Source organism: Talpa europaea (genome assembly GCF_964194135.1).
Source record: "Talpa europaea genome assembly, chromosome: 7".
Lineage (NCBI taxonomy): Eukaryota > Metazoa > Chordata > Mammalia > Eulipotyphla > Talpidae > Talpa > Talpa europaea.
In genome coordinates, this window is record NC_140074.1 from 63,026,890 (window position 1) to 63,051,213 (window position 24,324).

A 24,324-nucleotide genomic window follows, 5' to 3' on the forward strand; every position below is an offset into this window, starting at 1 on the left:
GTATCCTCATAGACAAATCACTGGAGTAATCACCTACTAGTAAGGGAGGATCTCCATTGACAAACTTAGTTCCCTGACATGTAACTAGTATATTCCTGTGTGTTTCCTGCCTGTGGAAACCAGAGGGAAGCCTGTGTCTTGACACTCTCTGCTTTGAGCAGCCTCTGCTTGAACCAGTTCTGGTGACTAGGCCTTGGTGCTATGCTCAGCCTTTATGTTGACTATGTGAAAATTAGACAGAGATAGAATGAAATGTGAAGGAAGGGATATCCACAGTAGCTAAAACTGCAGACTTTGGAGTCAAGCTGCCTGTGCTTGAATTCTTGCTGTGCCACCTTACAAACATGTGGTTGCTGAGCTTTTGACTTAGTGGACTCTTGCATTGTGCTTATTTTCATAAACACTGAAATGCTTTCTGGGCAAGGCAAATTATAAATTAAAAGTGGGAAACTAATTTTTTTTTTTTTTTTTTTAAGGAAATCAGGGTATTCTTTTTTTTTTTTTTTTAAAGATTTATTTATTTATTTATGCATATAAGAGCTGGAGCACAGGTCAGAGGTGCGGGGGCTTGTGGGGAGGGTGGTGTGTGAGAGGATTCACCAGAGACAGAGCAGGGAACAGAACAGGCAGATTGACCCAAGTACACTGCTGAGGGGAGTAGCGGGTGAGCCAGGAGAGTTCTGCTGCGCCATGTGGAACTGGTACTGCAGAGGCTGGGTCTTAACCCCTTGTGCCATCAGGGAGGCCCTAATGTTTATATGTTTTTATCTGGTTATCTTCATGAGTTGTTTTTGTTTTGTTTCTTCGAGTAGCTTCTAATAGAGAAACAGTAGTCATTGAATGCATACACTTTGCAGATTTGAGTTTAGATCCTGCTCCTGCCACTGTATCTGTGACCATGGAGAGGTCACTTCATTTCTCTGAAACAATTCTCTCATCTCTTATTTATGCCAGACTCATGAGGATTAAGTATAATAGTACATCATATCCTGCATTTGATATAGTAAGCCCCTATAAATATTAGTTGCTCTAATTATCATTGAATCAATTATCTTAAATTTTCTAAGGATCACACTTATTCTCTGCATAGAATAATAAAGTCTTTCAAGACTATTCCTGGCATTTATCTTGATACATTGACTTGAAATTCTAGGAGGTTAATTGAAAATATTTTCTCCTCATTTTAATGGGAAAATGTTTAAATGTTACCTATAAATAAGGTATCAGATGTTGGTTAAGACCTGACTTTTGTCAGGTAGGTTAGATTAGTGTCTGCATTTTATAGTGTAATATTTTGTCATATTTTTAATGTGGTAGTCAATTGGGTAACTTTTTTTTTCTTGAAGTTTTGAAATATCTTTCTTGTTAAATCATTTGATTCTTTTCTGTAATTTTTCCTTTGAAAATATTTTTATGTTCTCATTCATAGACGTTAAAATTTTTTTTAGAACTCATGCATTTGAAGTTTTAAAATCTAAGGGTTGACATAGTTTTCATTTATAATTTTTCTATTTTTCATATTTATCCCTTTTCTCTTTTCAAACTTTATTTTTCTCTCCTTTTCAGTTGCCCATTTTTTTGTATTTTGTTCTCCAAAACAATCAGATTTTTACATTTTATTTTTTACCCTACTGCTTTTCTCTTTTCTGATTCATTGTTTTTATTGATATGTAATTTACATATAGAAAAAGTTCGCCATTTAAAGTTTACAATTTAGTCATTTTTAGTATTATTCACAGAATTGAAACACCACCTGACTCATTAATTTTTTAATTTCTGATTTATTATTTTTCCTTTTGCGCTCTTTGAAGTTGTATAGTTTTGTTCCTTGTTTTACTTTTTAGGCTAATACTTTTTTTCTTTTTAAAATAATACAATAATTTTTGTGTAGTTAACTCCTTAATACAGCTTGCCTACATCTGAAGGCTTTATTATGTATTGTAATTGATTTTTATATCATTTAAAATTAGCCTGTATAGAAAGCTTAGTATGGAAAGACTTAAATTTTTAAAAGTCACCTGTGACTCACCATCCAAACAATATTTATTGTTAGTGTTTTGGTTTATTTCTATCCAGTCACTTTCTTTTTTCAAATATCACTTAAAATTCATACTCACAAATATATTTTGTCAGATTGGGTCATATTATATTTAATTGTGTATGTTCCCTTTTTAGCATTACACTGTGAATATTTTTCATGTCTTCAAAAACAACTTTTTTTTTTTTAAAGATTGATTTATTTATTTATACAAGCACTGGGTACAGTCAGAAGTGCGGGAGGGTGAGAGAATTCACCAGAGCCAGAGCGGGGAGCAGAGCAGGCAGAAGGACCAAGGTACACTGCTGAGGGGAGCAGCGGGCAGCAGGAGAGGCAGCAGGAGAGGTCTGCGCGCCATGTGGGACCCTCGCCTGGTGGCCGGGGATCCAACCGGCGCTGCAGAGGCTGCGGGCAGCTTCGCAACCCAGCGTTCAACTGCTGCGCCACCGGGGAGGCCCCCAAAACAACTTTTTGACTGACTTCCCTCGATATGCTTAGGTGGGATTGGAGTAAAAACAAGCTTGTGTTGGTATGGACCCTGATGAGGCTGTCCTCAGTTTTCACATGCTCTTTAGAAGCATTTTTTTTTTTTTAATAGAGGCATGTTTTATTTGTTTGTTTGTTTTGTTTATACATGCACTGGGTACAGTCAGAAGCGCGAGAGGGTGAGAGAATTCACCAAAGCCAGAGCGGGGAGCAGAGCAGGCAGAAGGACCGAAGCACAATGCTGAGGGGAGCAGCGGGCGGCAGGAGAGGTCTGCGCGCCAAGTGGGACCCTCCTCCGGTGGCCAGGGAGCAGCCGGGGATGGAACCGGCGCCGCAGAGGCCGCGGGCAGCTTTGCAACCCAGCGCTTAACCGCTGCGCCACCGGGGAGGCACTAGAAGCATTTCTGACTCCTGGTGGGAGGCGGGAGGTTCAATCCAGGCTTGTAGGGACTAGGTGAATTCGTTTAATTCAGAGGTAAAGTTTTTGGTTTTTTTTTTTAAGATTTATTTATTTATGCATACAAGAGCTGGGGTACAGGCCAGAGATGCAGGGGGTGAGAGGATTCACCAGAGACAGAGTGGGGAACAGAACAGGCAGACTGACTGAAATACACTGTTGAGGGGAGCAGTGGGATCGAGACAGAAGAGTCTGCTGCACCATGTGAGTTGCTCCCTGGCGGGTGGGGGATTGAACTCGAGCTGCAGAGGCTTCGGACTGCCTCAAAGTAAGATGTTTAACCCCTCACGTCACCAGGGAGGCTCTTTAGAGGTAAAGTTTTATAGGAAATTCACTTGGTTTTAAGCTCAAGCTACAGTCTCTAATTCAGCTCCACTAATTACAGTTGAAATTCTGATCTCCATGTTTTTGACCATAGTGTCTTCTTTTTTCATTTGGTTTTAGAACTCAGAGTGAGTATTGCCCCTAGAACACCAATAGTTTGTTCAGGTCCATTTATTATAAACATTGGATAGCTTAGTAGTGACTTGCTGAAAATCTAATAGCTTTTCACTAGGAGAATACAAAACTACAAACCACTTACATTTATTAGCATAAAAGACTGATGGGTTTGGTTGTTGTTTTATCAGTTTGATTTATGGTTTTAGATGCTACTGAATGTATTTTAAGTTCATTTTGGTCAGACAGGTCTAATTGGCAGCAAATATGCTCTGCTAATTAATTAACTCTGTGATGGGCTTTATACTGCCTAGACTTTTACATCATTATAAAAAGTCGTTTACATCAATAATATTTTATAGGTTCTGCCCCACAATTGAAAGAAGAGAAAGCACAGCCACCATCAAAACCACCTTCTGGAGCTGTGGAAGAAACATTTAGAATTGTTAAGAACTCTCTCAACGATGATGTTGTTAAAGCCACTCAAGCAATTTACCTGTTTGAACTCTCAGGTAAGTAGTATGTCTGGTAATCTGGGGCTTTTATAAACAAAGTAGGATATTTTCTTTGCAAGAACATCAGCCTCCTGTAGTAATCATGTGGATAATTGACTTATCCAGGACCTTGACTCTATGATGTTGTATGGACATATGTAAAATAAAATTGCTTTACAGGTACTTCCAGTATTAAATAACTCCTTGGCATATGTAACTGAGAGAACATTTTACTTAGGAAGGGTATCTGGACCATGAGAGGTAATATAATACAGTAATTGATCATCAACCATGGGCACGCTGCTATTTTTATCTTTGATATTATTTAAATAAGACTGAATGTAGCTAGCTTTTTAAAATTTCTCTCAGTTTTGTTAATAAGGTATTTCTATGTCAATGATTTTTTTTTTTTTTTTGGTGGGACCCTCGCCCTGGCCGGGGATCAAACTGGCGCTGCAGAGGCTGCAGGTAGCCTCGAAACCCAGCCCTCAACAGCTGCACCACCAGGGGAGGTCCATGTCAATGATGGTTTTTAAAAAATTAGCTACATCGGCCCATTAGCCTGATTTGCAAGCTTTAACATTATTCTTTTATCCTTTGTCTCTTCTGCTTTATCTTAATCCATCCACCCTTTTCTGTTTTTATTTCCCTTTCTATCCTTTTTGAGCCCATTTTAAAGTGATTCTTGCCTGTATCTGAAACTTCCTGGATGAATTTCCTGTATCCTAAAACCCTAGTCCTGGATGAAGCTAACTGTCTGGCTGCCTCACAGCTGCGTCCAGGATACTAAGTTCTGCTAAAGAAATGATTTTTCAAAAAATGAGAAAAATCACTACTCAGTGGATATTTACTAGTAGAAAACCATCATTCTTCTAAGCAACACCTCAGAATTCTGTGTTTCTGTGCTCGATTTACTGCCTCATTTTCCACAGTTTTAAACTTCTTAGTTTTCCTCAAGTCTCCCATCTCTCCCCTCTCCATGGCCCATGGCAGCAGTCCATGGGTCACACTTTGAGTAGCTAAGTTCTAGATTCCATTGCTTCTGGCCTCCTCAGGCACTCTGTGCTGTGGACGCTGTCCTCTCTTCCACCTGTTCATCCTCCAGCCTCCTTCCCACTGGTATGTTAACATTCTCAGTCTGCACTATTTTTACAATGAAACTCAACAACACCAATACCTTCCTCTTCTCTTTCTTCTCCTTTTTAGAGTCAAACTTATTTTCCTCTATAATTCACTCTTCTCTGATAACGTTTTTTTCCCTTTCACTGAATTTGCTCTCGTTAGGGGCCTCAGTGACTCCCATGTTACCAGTGGGCATCCATCATTTTTACCTTCTGCAATATCACTATGCAGTGACGATGGGCTGATTACTCTTTCCTTCTGGAAACGCTCTCTTTCTTTGGCTCCCTTGACACTTGGCTATCTTTGTTTTCCTTCTTTGTCTATAATTATGTCTTGAAAGAGAGAGGAGCGATGCTTCTCTAGCTACGCTTCTCCTCTGTCCTTCCCTTAAACATGCATATTCTTTGGGTCCCTCTCTTAGCATTCCTTATACGCTACAAATTTTCTAGGACACCCCAGCCACTCACATGGCTTCAGGGACCCTATGACCTGATTATTTAAGGATCTATATTTCTAGCCTAGCCAGCCCTCATTTGCCATTTTCACCTGCTGTGACAAAGATGCCTCAATCTGAAAATGTCCCAAACAGTCTTTGACACTAGCTGTTAAACTTGTTCTTCCTCAGTATTCCTCTTTCAGTAAAAAACACAGCAAATATTTATGCAGTTTCCCCAGTCAAATATTTATCCAGTTTCCCTAGCCAAACTAGCAACCTATTCTTCCATATCGCCCCTCTTTTTCCTCTTCATATTTAATTAATTACCTAGTATTTAATGAGTTACCTAGTTGTGGTTCTGCTTTCAAGTTCTCTCTCACATGTCTACTTTTCTCCATTCCCACTGCTATGGTCCTGATCCAGACACACGTCCTCCAGCTCCTGAACTACCCCAACACCATCCTAACTAGTCTTCTGCATCCTCTTTAGTCATTTTTTTTTAAAGATTTATTTATTTATTTATACAAGCACTGGGTACAGTCAGAAGCACGGGAGGGTGAGAGAATTCACCAGAGCCAGAGTGGGGAACAGAACAGGCAGATGGACCAAAATACACTGCTGAGGGCAGCAGCGGGCGGCAGGAGAGGTCTGCGCACCACGTGGGACCCTCACCCGGTGGCCGGGGATCAAACCGGCACCACAGAGGCTGCGGGCAGCTTTGCAGCCCAGCGTTCAACCGCTCTGCCACCAGGGGAAGCCCACCTCTTTAGTCATTTTTTTTTTTTTTTTATAGAGGCATGTCATTTATTTATTTGTTTGTTTGTTTGTTTTGTTTATACAAGCACTGGGTACAGTCAGAAGCACGGGAGGGTGAGAGAATTCACCAGAGCCAGAGCGGGGAACAGAACAGGCAGAAGGACTGAAGTACACTGCTGAGGGGAGCAGCGGGCTGCAGGAGAGGTCTGCGCGCCATGTGGGACCCTCCTCTGGTGGCCGGGGAGCAGCCGGGGATCGAACCCGCGCCGCAGAGGCCGCGGGCAGCTTCGCAACCCAGCGCTCAACCGCTGCGCCACCGGGGAGGCCCTCTTTAGTCATTTTTAACGTGTTCTCTACACTGCAGTTAGGGTGAACTATTTATTTATATATATTTTAATATATTTAGTTATTTATGTTTAAAGATTTATTTTATTTATGCATACAAGAACTGGGGTGTAGGCCAGAGGTGCTGGGGAATGAGAGGATTCACCAAAGACAGAGTGGGGAGCAGAATAGGCAGACTGACTAAAATACACTGCTGACAGGAGTAGTGAGCTACACTGGAGAGGTCTGCTGAGTCATGGGAATTAGCTCCCTGGCCGGGGATCGAACTCGTGCTGCACTGGCTGGTTGCAGTGGCTGGCGATAGCTTGATAGCTCTGAGACTTTAACCCCTGAGCCACCAGGGAGGCCCATGGTGAGCTATTTAAAGTACAGGCCTCATATCATGCTCCTTCCATGCACATTCCCTAGGGTATAGTCAATGCACCCTTTATGTGGCTCACCCAGCTGTGCTCCAGACTGCCCTGTGAACCCATCTAATGCCACCAACCATTCTCTTAGATCCTTCCAGTCCTACTGTACTTATTCCAGCTCCTCATTTAGCTAATCCTTACTTGCTTTAAAATCTCAATTTCAGCTGGACTATCCTGACTCCACTTCCTCTTTTGTAAGAACTGCATTTTTTATAGTCTTCAGAGCCAAGCCTAGTGCCAGGCACCTAATAAGTCCCTAAATATTTGCCCAGTTTGATAAAGGTTGAAAATTAAAACTTGGGAAGCAGTATTATATAAGATTATTCTAATTGTAGCCATTATTGAGTTTAAAAAGAACAGGGCTTCTTTGGCATTTATTTAATATTTTTATCTTCTTGCAGGTGAAGATGGTGGAAAATGGTTTCTTGATCTTAAAAGCAAGGGTGGGAAGGTTGGATTTGGAGAGCCCTCAGATCGGGCAGATGTGGTGATGAGTATGTCTACTGATGATTTTGTAAAAATGTTTTCAGGTGAGTTTTCACTTTTGTTAGTTTCCTGATTGTTCAAGGAAAATTTAGTTCAACGTTGTGCTTTGTTCTTTTCCAAATAATCTGAGCTAATAATTGTTTTAGCTGTGAAATCCTAGCAGCTATTGATGTTGAAGAGTACACAGTCTTGGGAAGGCAGTTCCTACTGCTACCTCTACTGCTCCTTCTACTTGAGCCAACAAATGGGGAATAGGTGTCAGAATTTCCTTTTTACATGACTGAACAGCCCATAAGATAACATTGGGAACAGAGAGATTATTCAAAGAGACAAGGTTCCTAGGTGACTCTAGTTCTGCTATTGCACTAAGTATAATTTCCAGTATCATCTGGATCAGCAAAGGTGCTGAACTTGTGGCAGCTCATTATTGAGAGGAAGGTCATGCTTCAGTCTTCACACTGTTATAATAGGAAACAACTTCCCTCTCTAGAGGCTCAGTGATCCCACTTTCTGTGGAATCCCCAATTAAGAGAAACTTTTTACATAATTTTCTGTTCTGCCCATGTACTTGAATGTGCCAGAAAGTTTTTAAAAGGTGATTTTTTTTTTCTGTTTTCTACTCTTACTATACTACTGCAAATAGTAAGCTATTTAACACATTACTTATTAGAAGCAGTTAAACTAAAGCATTTTAACATTCTGAAGAGGCTTTCTTTTAATGAGTTACAAATGCTATTCCTTCTTTGTTCAGGTTTAGTCTTCATATATTGAATACCACAGTGTATTCTGTGGCCTGGTAGATCTTTCTAATTTTAATCCAGGATGTGGAAAGGCCTAAAGACTATTTGAGCCAGTATATATATATATATATATGATATCACTAAGGATTGACACTTCTCCCACTTTTCCTTTTTTATAGTGGTGTTCCCAGTAGAAAAATTGAACAGTATACTTAAGGAAATACAATTATTACTTACTGCAATCTAGTAAGATGACCATCAGTTGGTTTTGGCTTAGGATCATATTTTTTTGTGAATGTATATAAATTATACATGTTCTTATGGAAACAAGATTTTAGCATTACTACTGTTTAGCAGTGTTTCACCTAGTGCTTTTATAACATCTTTCAGTGTTATTTAAAAGTTATCTCTTTAATCATTTAAAATATTCTTTAGTGTTTGTTTGGTGTTTCAAAAACTATTTCTTCTTAAAGCTTAAACACAGTGCTTTGTATATATATGCTAGATGTTCGCTAAATGTTTGGTATATCTGAATCTTACAAATTGTGTAATTTTGAACTTAAAATATATTATAAATTTTTAAACTAAAATAACAGTAATTATAGGTAATGTTTATTATATAATTACTGTGAATTGAGCAATACTACCAATAATAGTTTGAGAATAGCTATTTGTCCCATTTTATAAAAATATTTTATAAAAAATTAAGGTGTTGATGAATTAAATAATAAACCCAAGGTCACGTAGTGAGTTAAGTAAATGTTGGAGCCAGAATTTGAATACGAGCTGACTCCCAAATTTCTGTTCCTTTAATCATTATGCTGTTCTGCCCTCCAAAGGAGAATGAAGTGACTGCTTTAATTTACATTTTATTCATGTAGCATCAGCTTACAATAATGGCCTTTCCGTTTATATCTTTCTGTGAATGTGATCCTGAATTGACATGGGGAGGTTAGTAATTTCTTTTAAGTATCCTTATTAGGTATGTTTTATCGCAGTGGTTTAAATTGGAAGCAAGTGACTCTGCTGCTGCTGCTTTTATGTCCTTTCATTTTTACTCTCTATCCCGTCTGCTTTTCTTTGAATGAGCACAATTTAGACTTTATAATCTAAGCGTTTTCCTTTAAGAAACTATAGCCATTTCTGTGGCCTAAATTTCTTTTACCAAATTTCATTAATTTAATATTTGTTTATAAAACTGTATCATCTAAGCAACTAGTAACTAAACAAAAAAAAAAAATCTCTCATTTTGGCCAGTAGAGGTCACTGTATGGTAAAGGTTTATGATAGAAAATAAGTTGTACAAGATGACCTGATTAATACATTGGGAGGAGGGAAATACATATTTTAAATATATATATATATACACACACACGCACACACTTATACACACACACATATGAGATGCTCAGCTTACTGGATATTTATATTTTATTTTTCAAAGTAGTATTATTGAGGTATAATTTATATATCATAAAATCCATCTAGTATAACTGTACATGTTTTTTAGTAAATTTATAGTTATACAGCTATCACTTAGATTCCATTTGAGAACACTTCCATCACCTCCCAAATTCGCTCATGTCTCTTTGCAGTCAGTCCCCCCCCCCCTTTTTTAAAGATTTATTTATTTATGCATACAATAACTGAGGCCACCACAGGCCAGAGGTGGGGGTGATAGGATTCACCAGAGAGAGTGGGGAACAGAACAGGCAGATTGACTGAAATACACTGTTGAGGGGAGCAGCGGGCGAGTCAGGACAGGTCTGCTGTGCCATGTGGGTAGCTCCCTGGCCCGGGATCAAATTTGTGCTGCAGTGGCTGCAGATAGCTTCATATGTTATGTCTTAACAACTTGCGCCACCAGGGATGTCCCAGGCTCCTTTTTTATAACCCCTGTCCACCACTACTTCAGCCAGCCAAACACTAACTTGCTTTCCTATCTCTGTAGATTTGCTGTTTCCAGACATTATATGTAAATTCAATCAAACAACAGTCTTTTGTATCTGGCTTCTTAAATTTAGCATCAGGCTTTCAATATTCATCTGTCCATGTTGTGACATGTGTTGTTACTTTTTCATTTCTTTTTATGACTAAATAATATTCCATCATATGGATGTACCATTATTAGTTTATCCATTCATCTGCTGACTGACATTTGGGTTGTTTCCACCATTCGGCCATTATGAATAATGTTTCTATAAACATTTGTGTACAAGTTTCTGTGTTGCTGGTTCATATGGTAATTCTGTGTTTCATTCTCTGAAGAATGAACAAATTTTTCCACAGTAACTGTACCATTTACATTACCACTAGTGATATATGATGATTTGTTTCTTATCGTTGTCCTCATTAACATTTTTTTTAAAATTTTTGTTGCAGTACATTAGTTTACAGCATTGTATAGGTTTCAGGTATAATTAAATTTTGACATCTTTATGTGCTATTTTATCATCCCCATCAAAACTCTAGTTTTCATTCACAACCAACCATACAGTTGACCCCCTTTACCCAATTTGCCCAGCTCCCCTCTGGTGACCACCATCTTTTTTTTTTTTTTTTGCTATAATAACCCCATGTGGTCTGGTGGGTTTCATGGTATAATAGGGACAGAGCAGGGAGCCAAAGGGCACGTAAATGTCAGTATTTGTAAGTTTTAGGGAGAGCTGTTATTTTCCTTCAAAGAATAAAGTTCTTCCAGTATTTTCCATGTAAATCAAAATATCCTTTAATCTATTATTTGTAAATTTAGGTATTTTAATGTCACATTTCCTTGGAATGGTGCCCAGCTCAATTTATTCATTAAAAGAAATGGATTAGACTCCTTTCAATCCATAACCAATTTATAATGCTTTGCTGCAACCCCTGTTCAGAATAATTTAAAGGTGTTTATTATGTACACACAACACATTAACCCACACTTTTTTCCTACCAAGAGTCAGTGTGTGACCCAGTGGAGGTTTGTTAGTACACTAGACACAGTTGTGCATAGTATAGCACAGAAAACTATGAATGAGAGACAGACACATCTGACTTTGAAATATAGCACCATCATATATATAACCTTGTTTTGCCCTGGGAAAGTCAAAATCCTCTCTGAATCTCAGATTCCTCATTAATCGTGTGCCAAGCCCTTCGCTATCATTAGGCTGTGAGTAGTAAATAAAATTTCCTCTCTCTATGGAGCTTCTTTTTCATTATTTGTTACTAATTACAGTTTCATTTTAAAAATTTTTTTTAAAGATTTATTTATGCATACAAGAACTGGGGTATAGGCCAGAGGTGCAGGGGGTGAGGATTCACCAGAGACAGTGAGGAACAGAACAGGTAGATTGACTGAAATACACTGCTGAGGGGAGCAGCAGGCAAGACAGAAGTCTGCTGCGCCATGTGGGTCTCCTCCCTGGCCAGCTGGGGATTGAACTCATGCTGCAGTGGCTGCGATAGCTTCATAGTGCTGCGTCTTAACCCCTTGCGCCACCAGGGAGGCCCTACAGTTCTGTTTTAATGCTCATCTTTTAAGTCCTGGCATTTCTGTCACTAAAATAATGCTAAGTTATACTTCTGTGTTCCTACATAATACTTTTAATGATGATTTCTTTATAAGAATATTATATGCATTTATACCATTTGATTTTTTTAATAGAAACTTGAAATGTTAGCTTAATGAACTATAACATTGGAAAATAAATTAAAATAGATAAGATTTGTGTACAGTTCATTTGAGGACCATGTATCTTTTAGATAACTGAAACTAGTATATAAATCTTCAGCGTTTTGCTATAATTTATTGTTTGTTATTGTTTTCTGATTGTTGTTTTTACATTATCTCTCATAGAATATTATTTAAGTCCAGGAATTGGGGTTCCCATGATACTAAAAAATGCTGTAATACAAATTTCTGTTTGGTTTTAGAACTCAGAGATTATTTTCTTTTTCTTCTTTTCTTTTTTAAAATTTTCTTTTTAAATTTTTTTCTTTTAACATTTATCATTTAAAAAAATTTTTTTAGACAATATTTGCTTCCCCCCCCCCTCAGATTGAGTCCCCATAGAATTTCCTTCCCCAAGGCACCCATGCACCATCACCTCAGTCCTCTGTGCTCCTCCCTCCCTCCCTCTCACCCCCCCCTCCCCTGCAGGATGTCTCTGGTTTACAATTGTCTGTTTTTGCTTTGTTGTGTTTTGCACTGTTGTTATTATTTTTTTTTACACTGATAACCTATTTGGTTCCCCTAAATTCCTGTTATAAGTGAAACCATCTGATATTTTTCTTTTTTCCTTTCGGCTTATTTCACTGAGCATAATTCTTTCTAGCTGCATCCACGTTGCTGCAAATGGCATGAGTTTATCTTTTTTGATTGCTGAATAATATTCCATTGTGTATATATACCACATCTTCTTGATCCAGTCATCTATTTTTTGGGCATTTGGGTTGTTTCCAGGTTTTACATACTCTAAATAGTGCTGCAATAAACATAGGGATACAGGTGCTCTTTTGAATCAGTTTTTGTGTCCTTTGGGTAGATCCCTAGGAATTGTATGGTAGCTCCATTTTTAGTAGACTGAGGAACCTCCAGACAGCTTTGCATAGTGGTTCGACCAGTTCACACTCCCACCAGCAATGTAGGAGAGTTCCTTTTTCTTTTCTTTTTTTTTTAAGGATTTATTTATTTATTTATCCAAGCACTGGGTACAGTCAGAAGCTCAGGAGGGTGAGAGAATTCACCAGAGCAGGGGACAGAACAGGCAGACTGACGAAATACACTGCTGAGGGGAGCAGCGAGCCAGCAGGAGAGGTCTGTGCCCCATGTGGGACCCTCATCAGCGGCTGGGCATGGAACCAGCGCTGCACAGGCTGCGGGCAGCTTCACAGTCCAGCGCTCAACCGCTGCACCACCAGGGGAGGCCCCACAAAGAGATTATTTTCTAATGCATGTTCTCAAAGTGGAATATCCCTAAGGGCACTCATAGGGACTTTTTTTTCTGTTTTTCTCATTTTAGGGAAACTAAAACCAACAATGGCATTCATGTCAGGAAAACTGAAGATTAAAGGGAACATGGCTCTAGCAATCAAATTAGAAAAGCTAATGAATCAGATGACTGCCAAGTTGTGAAGGAAAAGAAGAAATACATCAGCCATTAAGCTCACAAAGTGTAAAAGGGCTCAACAGTTAAAATCTAATGTTTGTTTTCTTCCCCATTTTATTGTAAGGATATGCATGTGTGTTCTGGAAAAAAAAATGGAATTTCTGTATCTATTAAGATTTGAAATTTTAATTAAAACAGCTAGCTAATAGCTTCATTAAGCAGAATTCTAAGACACCTTTGTTTTTGATATATTTTTTGAGTTTTGCTGTCTGAGCCCTCTGTCTTCCAGGGAAAGTGTCATGAGTAATTAATCAGGGTCGAGAAGTAACATTAGGATTTTTCAGTTTTTCTCATACAAAGTGAGGCTAATCTGTTTTTAAAATAATTGGTTTTTGATTGTATACTAATAAAAATATTAATGATATTTTAGATTTTTATATACTTACTTAAAGGGCTTCCACAATACATTTTTACAGAAATCATACCATAAACTACTTAGTATATACTATTTGTAAAGATAATGAAATGAAATAAACTTTCTCAGTTTTCCATTTTGCTCACTAGCTTGCTAGTTATGTTACCTCTGAGAAAACACTAATGTAATTCAACTAATTGCAGTATACTTTCTATTTTAAAGTCCTAAAATAAAATAAATTCTCAGAAGTACGCACTTGGTCACAGTGTTTTAAAATGAGAACTTACAATTGATAGTTATTATGGACTGAATTTATGCCCCTTAAAGCAAATTCACATGTTGAAGACTCACCACCATTGCCTCAGAATTTGACTGTGTTGGGAGACTTTTGAAGAGATTAAGTGAAAAATTAGGCTTTTTTGGGGGGCCCGAATCCAGTCTGACTGATATATATATAATGAGAAGATATTTGGTCACAAAGGAGAGGCCAGAAATCCTCACAGAAGAAAGATCAAGTGAGGACACAAGAAGGCACTTCTCTGCAAGCTAAGAAAAGAGGCCTCTGAAGAAATCCAATCTGTTGACCCCTTGATAATCTACAGAACTGTAAGAAATAAATTCTGTTGGCTTAACTGCCCAGTCTGTGGTATTTTGTTATGGCAACCTAGCAAACTAATACAATGGTTTTTGTTTTTTTCTTTTTAACTTATAAAAAGCTCTTTCCTCTCATTTTAATTCATTAAAAATACTGTATAATTCTTTTGCTTCTTATCTCCCACTTCAATATTATGCTCTTAAGCAATTTAGCTAATCCTAAGAATTCTTAAAATCATAATGTTAGGAACATTTAATCTGCATTTTAAAATGAGGAAGTAGAGGATCAGAGATGTGAAAAGATAGATTAAGGCCGAAAGGGACAAGCCAGAGTCTAAAACAACCTCCAAGCACATTGGCCTTGGCTAGAACTTGAAGACCTCATGTCCTCCTTTGTGAAAGTGATGACTTCTTGTAGGGGATGAATTGTCTTTGGGGTGACAGCCTTAGCTCCCTTGGAAGCTCCTGGTCATTGCTAGCCTTGTGAGGATCAGATGTCAAGACTCCTTTCTACTTAAGTATTCTAAGAACTTTCCACCTTTCTCTGCTTTCTTCAAATGAATGGTCTCAAAACTTTGGGAAAGTAAAAAGTAGAAAATACCATGAGGCAGGAATTCTGGGTTCTGGTCACTAAAACATGAACTTGCAAACTAAAAGGCCCTGGTTTTCTGATCAGTAATTGAGGAAATTGGATGAGGTCATCTGTGCCCCTTTGTGCTCAGTATCACTGAGAAGTGCTAAGTGATCTGCTCTATTCTATCAGAAAGAAGGTACCGTGCCTATAATCCTAAAGCCTCCTCCATTGCCCTATCTCCCAGCTACCTTAGTGAATTCCTATGTGTTCCTATTTTCTGGATCTTTTCCCATTAACTGCATTGAAGTTGTAGTAGATCCTCCCAGAAGTTGGGAGGAGCCATTTTGTGTGCTGTCCATTAACCAATTATACCTGTTCCTAAAATAGAATGGTATGGAGGCAAATCATGCTGCTGACTTTTTAGTGATTGAATTGTTATTTAGATAATTTTAAAACTGACTTATTGCTAGCAAATTTGTCTTTCCTCTTATATATGCCTCATAAATAATCCTCTTAAGTAGAAAAAAAAATCTGTTTCTTCTACCTATTTTAAGTTCTCAGCTAAGGCCAAGTAAACTAGACATCAAAAGACAGATGAAAAAGAGAAAAACAAATAGAAGTTTATTAACATGGACATTGCACATACACAAGGGAGCACTCAGTAATTGAAAGGAGTGGTGAGAACTTGAGCTTACTTAATATCTTAACAAGAGAACACATCTTTTAGAGAAGTAACAAGACAAAAGATTTTGAGTTTGTAGGATAGAAAATCGTGTAAAAAAAAATATGGATTGTGTAGATGAGTATGTTTTGTAAGAAACTCCCAAACTGTCTTCCAAAGTGACTAACATTTTGCATTCCCACCAGCACTGAATGTTTCTGTTGCTCCACATCTTCACCAGCACTTGGTATTGTCAGTGTTGTGGATTTTGGCCATCCTGACAGGTGTGTAGTTTCTCCTGAGTCTTGCTTTATTAAAAATAGTAAGTGGGAAACATGTAGTCAGGAAAACCAAGTTCTGTTTTATTCAGCAAGCACTTCTGAATACCTAGAGTATTCTACTATCTTGGGTACTGCAGAAAATTACTAAAAGTAGAAGACACTATCTTTATCCACAGCTAGATACATGGTATTCTCATTGTTGTTTTAATTTGTAATTCCCTAATCACATGTGATGTTGAACATCTTTTCATATGCTTACTTGCCTCTATATATCCTTTGGGAGGCATCGATTCAGGTCTTTGGCTCATTTTAAAATCTGGTTGGTTGTTTTCTTATTGTAGTGTTTTAACAGTTCTCTATATTTTGGGTAAGAGTCCTTCGTTAGATGTCTTTTGCAGTCTGACTTGTTTTTCCATTCTTGATACTCTTTTGAAGAGCACACATTTTCTAATTTTAATGAAGTTCAGTTTATCACTCATTTCTTTCATGGATTGTGTCTTTGTATCTAAAAAGTGGTTGCCTTCATTTCTCCTGTTATTTTCTAGGAATTTTACAGGTTTGTATTTTATAGTTTTACATTTATAGCTGTGATCCATTTTTTGAGTTAGTTTTTGTGAAAATTGCTAAGTCTGCAAAGGTTCCTTTTTTTTTTTTTTTTTGGCATGTTGCTATCCAGTTGTTTCAGCAGCTGCCTCTATTTATTTATTTTTAAAGATTTATTTATTTATGCATACAAGAGCTGGGATACAGGCCAGAGGTCTAAGGGGTGAGAGGATTCATCAGAGACAGAGTGGGGAACAGAACAGACAGATTGAGTACAGAGTCAGGAGAGGTCTGCTGTGCCATAGTGCTGCAGAGACTACGGACAGCTTCATAGGTTGCACCTTAACCCCTTGCACCACCAGAGAGGCCCTGGCTCTATTTATTTTTTAAAAGATCCTAGCTCTCTAGTGAAATTTCTTCATTCTCTTATCTATGTGCTTGAACATATTAATCACAGCTATTCTAAAGGTTGTATCTAATAACTATAATATTTGAATCATGTGTGTATCTGTTTCTAATGTCTTTTTTTCTTCTTGACCTTTGGTAATTGTTGATAGAATGCCAGGGACTATGTATGAAAAATTATAAAGATTCTCCAACCAAATTCTTAGTTTCTTCAGGCAAACAGATAGAACAAGGGAAAATCCCTTAATTCAACCAGGGACTGAGATAGTTCACAACTGTTGGCATTATTAGTAATTTCTGCCTTGCTTTTACTCTCAGGGTATAGATTTTTAAGGCTTTCAACTGAAAGTCTAAGGTGTTTACACAGACCCCTACTTCCTATTTATTTCTTTCAAGCACCAGAAAAACAGAAAAGATTTCTTAGGCTTTCTTTTTTTTCTTTTAACACTTAGCAGCTACTTTCCGCTTGATTTCTTGGCTTCTTGCCCTTTGCATACACAGGTTGGAATCAGGATATGCTTGGAGAGGAAATAGCATGGAGCGTGCTGATTCCTTTATCATGAGCACCTTTTTAAAAACGATTTATTTATGTATACAAGACCTGGGGTACAGGCCAGAGGTGTGGGGAGTGAGAGGATTCACCAGAGACAGAGTGGGGAGCAGAACAGGCAGATCTACTGAAATACACTGCTGAGGGGAGCAGCGGGCAAGTCAGGAGAGATCGGCTGAGCCATGTGGGTAACTCCCTGGCCGGGGATGGAACTTGTGTTGTGGTGGCTGCAGATAGCTTCATAGGTTGCGTCTTAACCTCCCGCACCACAAGGGAGGCCCCCCATGATCAGCTTTTTCTGGGACCTTGCCCTCTCTGTTCCTAGCTGTCTCAATAGACATGACCTCCAAATTTTATATCTCCATTGCAGTCAAACTGTCACCAGCTCTAGGATGCCTCTTACTGTTAGATTTCTGTTCTAGGCACAAGTCAACAATACATGGAGAAAGAAAAGTGAGAGTGTAGAATTCATGTCAATGTGTTTCCCTTCGTCCTGGGCTCTTGGACTTTCAATTCTTGGTCACCTAGATTGTGCTACAATAGCTTTAAACAGCCTTAAATAATAAATAAATAAATAAAATCCAACTCTTAAAATTCTCAGTGGAAGAGTTAGTTTGTCAACAGGGTACCCCATTATAGCTGGAAGCCTGCATCATTAAAAGAATGACTTCATGATGCAAACAAATTGGGCTGTATTTCTTTGTTAAAAAATAAAATTTATCCTCTTACTATTTTGAAGTATAAAGTTCAGTGCTGTTAACTACATTCACATTGTTGTATAACACCTGTAGAACTTTCTCATTGTACAAAACTGAAACACTGTGCTCATGGAACAACAATTCCCCATAGTCCCCTCCTCCAGTCTCTGGTGGCCACCATTCTGTTTGTTTTATTGATTCAGACAATGCTAAGTATTCACATAAGTAAAATCATACAATATTTGTTCTTTTGTGACTTATTTCATTCAGGCTGATGTCCTTAGGTTTATGTATGTTGTGGCATGCTTTTTATTTTAAATCTGTTTTTTAAGGCTAATAATATCCTTTATGTATATACCACTTTTGTTTTATCCATTCATCCATGAATGGACATTTAGGCTGCTTTAACCCTGTGGCTTTTGTGAATAATGCTACAGTGAGTATGATATGGAAATACCTCTTTAAGACCCTGCTTTAAATGCTTTTGGGTATATGTATACCCAGATGTGGGATTTCTGGCCCCTATGGTAATTTCATTTCTAATTTTTTGAGTAATCTCTATACTATTTTCCATAGTGGCTGCACCATTTTACATTTCCACCAAAAGTGTGCAAAAGATTCCAATTTCTTCACAGGATTGCATATTTGGTATATGTAGCAAATAGCTGGTTTTTCTTTTGTTTTTGTTTTGATAGACTTTATGTTGTCAAAATGGTTACATAGTCGTTTTATTTAGCCTAAACCAGAAGTATCCATTCTCCTTTGTTCAGAAGTTAGTCTCTTTCTCTGTCATATTCTCACCATCCCAAAGGTAGGAGTGATTGAGATTTCCCTGTCACATTTGGGGTGAAGCCAAGATGTGAGCACCATAAAATCAGATAAGCTCCAAATATTATTTACTATCATTATTATATTATCTTGCAGATGCTTAGTGCTGTAAGCAGAAAGAGAGGTAAGAGGGTGGAATCTGAAGCCAGACTTCCTGGAATGAATCTGAGCTCCTCCAGCTACTCTCCATGTAATTTTGAGCAAAGCCTCACTTTGCTCATCCATAAAATGACAAAGCTAACAGCATCTACTGCATAGAATTCTTAGAACTAAATACATTTTCGGAAAGCAGTTAGTGTAGACCCTGGACACATAGTAAGTGCTACCTATGCAAGTGTTCCTTAGGTAAAATAAAGGTGGAGGGGCAACTGGCATTGAGATAGATAGGCAGACAGGGCAGAGGCCCTTACTCAAAAAAGTACCAGCAATGCACAAATTCCCAGAAGGGGCGGAGCACATTTTGTGGTCACAACTGTGCAAATACAGCAGCATGGCTGCTGTGCAGACAAAACAGCACCTTTTGCAATCACAGTTGTGCAGACACAGCAAGCCCGCATGGAAAATTCCGTGGCAGCTAACTTCCTCAACCCCCCAGGATAAATCCCCTAGACTCGAGGGGTCCAACGGCAATCCCCTCTCTTTTGCAGGGAGCGTTCCTATCGCTAAAACTAACCTCCTAAACTCATTCTTCCTGGTCCCTGTCCTCAAATTTCTGGGCTGAGATGGTGCGACTCCCTCGCGGTGTGACAGCATCATGTAGCATGTAAAACCTTACCTCTGTTGTGCCAGGCGGTGTAGACAGTTACTGTAGGCTTCGCCAAAGTTAGTGTTTCAGATATCCTTAAGTGGCCCCGCTCCCTCCGTGGGATGGGTGCGCGTGTTGCAGTTGGATTAGGAACTTCCACCCGGGCAGTGATGCCCGTGCACTGGACTTCCGTCGGGCAGAGGTATTCTTGCATATGCCTGGTGTAGAGGTGATTCTACGCGGTGCTTAAAACAGGTGTCACACACCTGACAAATAGGTTAGGTTCCTGCGAGATCTGTTGCTGGCGTTTGGCTGCAACTGCACGGAGCAGCGAGCCCCGAGCGAGTGGCAGCAGCGGGGACTGCCCCCCTCGGAGCGTAGCGGGATCGCGGGTTCCACACCTGTCGGGCTGCCGACGCCGCGCTCGTCCGCGCGCGCGTGTCCTCGCAGGGTCGGTGCGCACCTCCTCGGGCGGCGAGGCCGGCGAGCTCCGCGCGCCGTGGGAGGTGGAGTTACACACTTCCTGTGGGTCCCGCGGACCACGGCGCGTTTCCGGTGCCGGCTGGAGCCCGGGGTCCGAGCCCCCGCCCCACTCGCCGGCCCCGCCCCGCCCGCGCCCCGCCCCCCGCCCGCCCGCCCGCCCGCCGCGATCCGAGCCGGGCGCGCGGAGCCCGGGGCGCACGGAGCGGCGCGCGCCGGTCGGCCGAGTCAGGCTGGCGCCCCCGCCCCCCCGCCCCGCGCCTCGGTCCACCGCCCGCCCGGCGCCTTCTCCGCTCCACTTGCGCTCGCCAGCCGGCCCTCGGGCCGCCCGCCCGCCCGCCCCTCCGTCCCGCCCCGTCCAGTCCCACTGCCCGGCTCCCGCAGGCCCCCCCGCCGCCCGCGTTCCTATGGACAGACGCACAGACACCTGCAGGTGGGTGAGAGCCCGCGCGCGGGGCGGGGACGAGCGCGCCGACGCTGCCACCCGGGCCGGGGAGCCCCTTTGTGTGGGGGGCGGCCGCGCTGGGGTCCGCTCTGCCTCCCCCTCGGCGGCCGCGCAGTGACCTGGCTGAACCCTCCTTTTGTCTCCTCTGGGGTCGGGGGTGGGGAGGCCGGGAGTCGGGGCAGAGACCCGGGCGGCCGCACGTCGCCGGAGACTGGCTGGGGGCGCGCGGGGCGGAGACCCCGGGCGGCCGAGCGGGCGCGGGGCGCGGGCGCGGGGCCGCGGCTCCCTCAGCCTCCCCGGGCCGCCCCGCCGCGCAGCATCCCCTGTCGCCGCGGCCGCCGCGGGCGCGCTGCGTGGCCCCGGCTCGCCTGCTCCGGCTCGCGGGTCTGTCGGAGCGAGAGAGGAGGGCGGGAAGGAGAAAGAAAAGACCTGCCCTCTTAGTTTCCAAGTCTTGAGGTGGTTACGGAGAGCGGGGACGGAGGTGGCGCGGGGCTTTGCCCGACTTGGCGCCCTCCCCGGAGGCTCGCCGAGGTGCGTTTGGGGCGTGAGTGCAGGAACGTGCGGCGCGCGGTCCCTTATTTATTGTTTCTAACGGAGGAGGGCTTTCGCCCCGAGGCTCTTCCGTCGCCACCCCCCCTCCCCAATTCCGAGGCTGCGCACAGTGATTTGTGTTTGTTATCAAATACACCGAGAAACGTATTCCCCCGGGTCGAAGGAGGTTGGGCTCGCCAGGATCAAATGGAAATCAACCCCAAATGCGAGAATGTTGTCGGTTTTCTGCTGGCTGGCTTGCTCTCTGTTGGATAGCGACTTACAGGCAAGAAATGAAAGGTGAAATTGACTGTGATATTTACAATTAAGTTTACAAGCGTTGATAATTAAAGTTTGGGGGTAAAGTTTTGTGTTTCCCAGATTCCTTGGGACTAGCACGACAGAGGCTTCTACCTAGTGAATAAATAGGTAACAAGCCAGTCAGGTTGTGACACCTTCCACGGTGGTTAAACTGGAGTGCGAAAAACAATTGCTAGCTTTCCATTGCAGACGGACAACCCTTTTTTTGGTGCTGGTTTAGGATAGGAAATCTTTAACATCATATAAGGAGAACGAATTAAAACTGATTTAGTTAGTACTGACTCCTCTTCTCCTCATGACGTCCCCACTTTATTCTGTGCGTTTATGTGTTTTCTGTATATAATCAAATGATTGGATTGTATATGTGAAGAGTATTTTTTAATGTGCTGTAGATGCCATTTAATTATCTGACTGAGTTTCTTAGGATCAGCTACTATGTAGTTCAATAATAATATCCAAATAATTAAGTTGAATAAGCACCCAGAAAATTAATTTTACAGAATCAGATGTTTAATGCAGGTACAATTTTTATATCATTGTAATCATCTCAATCTGCCGCTCACTTCTGGAGACCTGTTTTGGTGCCTGTTGTTAGAAAATGCCTGTTGACGAACTTAAATCTAATGGTTACCAGTAGATTAAAACACACACACACACACACACACCCCACCCCCCACCCCTACCCCCCAGTTTGGAACCACTCACATAGATAGGTGAATGTACAGCTATCTATAGAAAATGAAGGCTTTCTTAAAAAAAAATTATCATCTAAACTTGAAGGAAAAATAAAGTGTAAAATATTTGTTATTTAACTTTCCATCAGGCTAAGATGGAGAAACTCACCTGAAAAACAACTCAATGCATTTTTAATTAGGCAAACTGATTTATGTCATTCTAAAGGGGATACAGTTTAATAGGCCTAAAATAGTGATCTTTTTCTAGGAGAAAAATTTATCCTAGATTCTTGCCCTAGTTACATTAACAGATTAATATTATTGCGTGACTAATTTTGTAAATGCCTCAAGTGTACGTTTTTGTAGACCTGACTTAAAGCCTATTGAGAAGGCTACATGTAACAATGGTTATGCCAACCCCTTTGAGTTGATTAAATTTTATTACTGCCTGCTGTGACTTCCGGTCTAGATTAGATAAATGAACTTAAACTCTGCACAAAGGCACAGAGCTCAGTGCCAGGCACTGGGAGGCCCATGAGCAGGGTTCTTTTTCCTTTTCTGTTAGAGATGACCCTAGGGGATGGGTGTTAAAATTCATTTGAGCTTTATCATGAGCGGTGGATGGAATTCAAAAATACTCCCAGAGTTTCAGAAACACTTCCAGGGTTTGAGCTCTTAGACACACACTCTTCATCAGCTCTTGGGACTATTAAAAAAGATAAGTCAACAAAGTGAATTGCTTGTTTTATGTGTTTATTTACAAGACTTTCAGTCATTAAAGAATATGGTTTAACAGAGTTCCTGTGTCAACCATATTGCAACAGAGTGAGGCCTGTATTGAGAATTGCTTGGCAAAGTTGTAGTTGTTCCTAACAGTTTTCTAGGATTGCTGGTGCTTTTATGTGGGTTGGCTAAAAGATAACAGCTAGAATTTTTTTGTTGTTATTGTTGCTTTTAGGCTGTGACACATCCATGTTATTTTTTTTGGTTCTTAACATAGCTAAGTGATATTTTAGTGTAAATAAAAGCATTCCAAAGAAACTTACATTGTATTAACTGATTTCTCTTTTGGTGTTACATTGGTATATAAGAGGGAATATAAATTATTTTTCACGTTTTATTGTTGAATTTTTTTCCTGCTGCTTTTGATATTATAATAAATAGAAATTTTGAATTCGTGTGAAGTTGCATTTTAAATATAACTGAGGAATATATATTGACATTTGCTAGTTTCTTTTTTTAAAAAACAATACTGAGCTGTCCACAGTTAAATTGGAAAGACTTTAAATCCAAAGATTTTTAAATCTAATCTTTTCCTGTTTATTAGTTACCAGAGCAGTGTCATTAAAGGAAACTCAAAATGGCCATTTTATGCTTCTTGGAACCCTCGATTAATTAAAATTATCATTAGTAGTAACCAAATGGAAAACTGACAATAATAATTTTATTCTCTGTAATAGATATGACTTTCAAGTCCTTCTTTTTGCAGTTTTTTTGTAGCCTGATGAGGAAACACTTCTGAGAGAGATGGACAGTGACCTCTAATCCAAGCCTTTGTCACCCTGTGGTTTAAGAGCAGCATAAACCCATACTGCTTGCAGAAAATGCAGACATTCATTCTTGGATTAATATTCTGCTACCAGCTGTATGAGCCTGGCTCTGAACAAGCTTTTTCTCTTAAATACTGTCAAAAATAGGGAAGCTGAAGATTGGAGAGAAGCCATTTATTTTGAACAGTTTGTTTTCTGACAGTTTGTGTTTGTAAAGAAACCTGCTCATAATATTTACTTAAGAGATCTACATAGTTGCCCGAAGATGCTACACAGGTTTCTTTTTTTCCTTTAAAGAAAGTTTCCATAGAGCTTAACTCTTATGTGATACTTCTTGACTGTGCTTCTGATTAGTTGATTTATGGACTTTATTTACCGGCATAATTGGAGAATTCTTTTGCTGTGCTGAAATTGCACTCTGCCTTTGCTCTGGTCTGTTTCCTAGGTAACAAATGCACTGCATAGATTCCATAATGAGGACTGTGGTTGGCTAGTTACAGTGTAAATTCTGTTGTTTAGTAAAGCTTAGTCTCAAATTCAAATAAAGGTCAAGAAACCAAAAGTACTGAAAATGCAAATTTCGCATTTTCTTTTGTATCCACTGTCAACAAAGTTTAGTATACTTTTTGGGGGAAAGGCACACTATGCAGCAGTATTCTGGTTTGTTTTGTTAAATCTTACATGTAAACTGTTGAAGAGTTTGTTTGTTTATGTTTTTTTTTTTACTATTA

At 40.2% G+C, this 24,324-nt stretch overlaps 1 protein-coding gene across 2 annotated transcripts in view; it reads left to right on the forward strand.

The window, feature by feature from the left end:
• Nucleotides 1–13,324, forward strand: part of HSDL2 (hydroxysteroid dehydrogenase like 2) — a gene marked incomplete at both ends in the record, with an annotated part of 44,279 nt that extends 30,955 nt beyond the window's left edge. For both annotated transcript variants that reach the window (XM_084237340.1, XM_084237341.1), the window contains 3 exons: nucleotides 3,782–3,931; nucleotides 7,384–7,512; nucleotides 13,212–13,324. In XM_084237340.1, the coding sequence (XP_084093466.1) occupies nucleotides 3,782–3,931; nucleotides 7,384–7,512; nucleotides 13,212–13,324 (392 nt within the window). The remainder of the gene's footprint in view (nucleotides 1–3,781; nucleotides 3,932–7,383; nucleotides 7,513–13,211) is intronic.
• Between the last annotated feature and the right edge of the window lie 11,000 nt (nucleotides 13,325–24,324).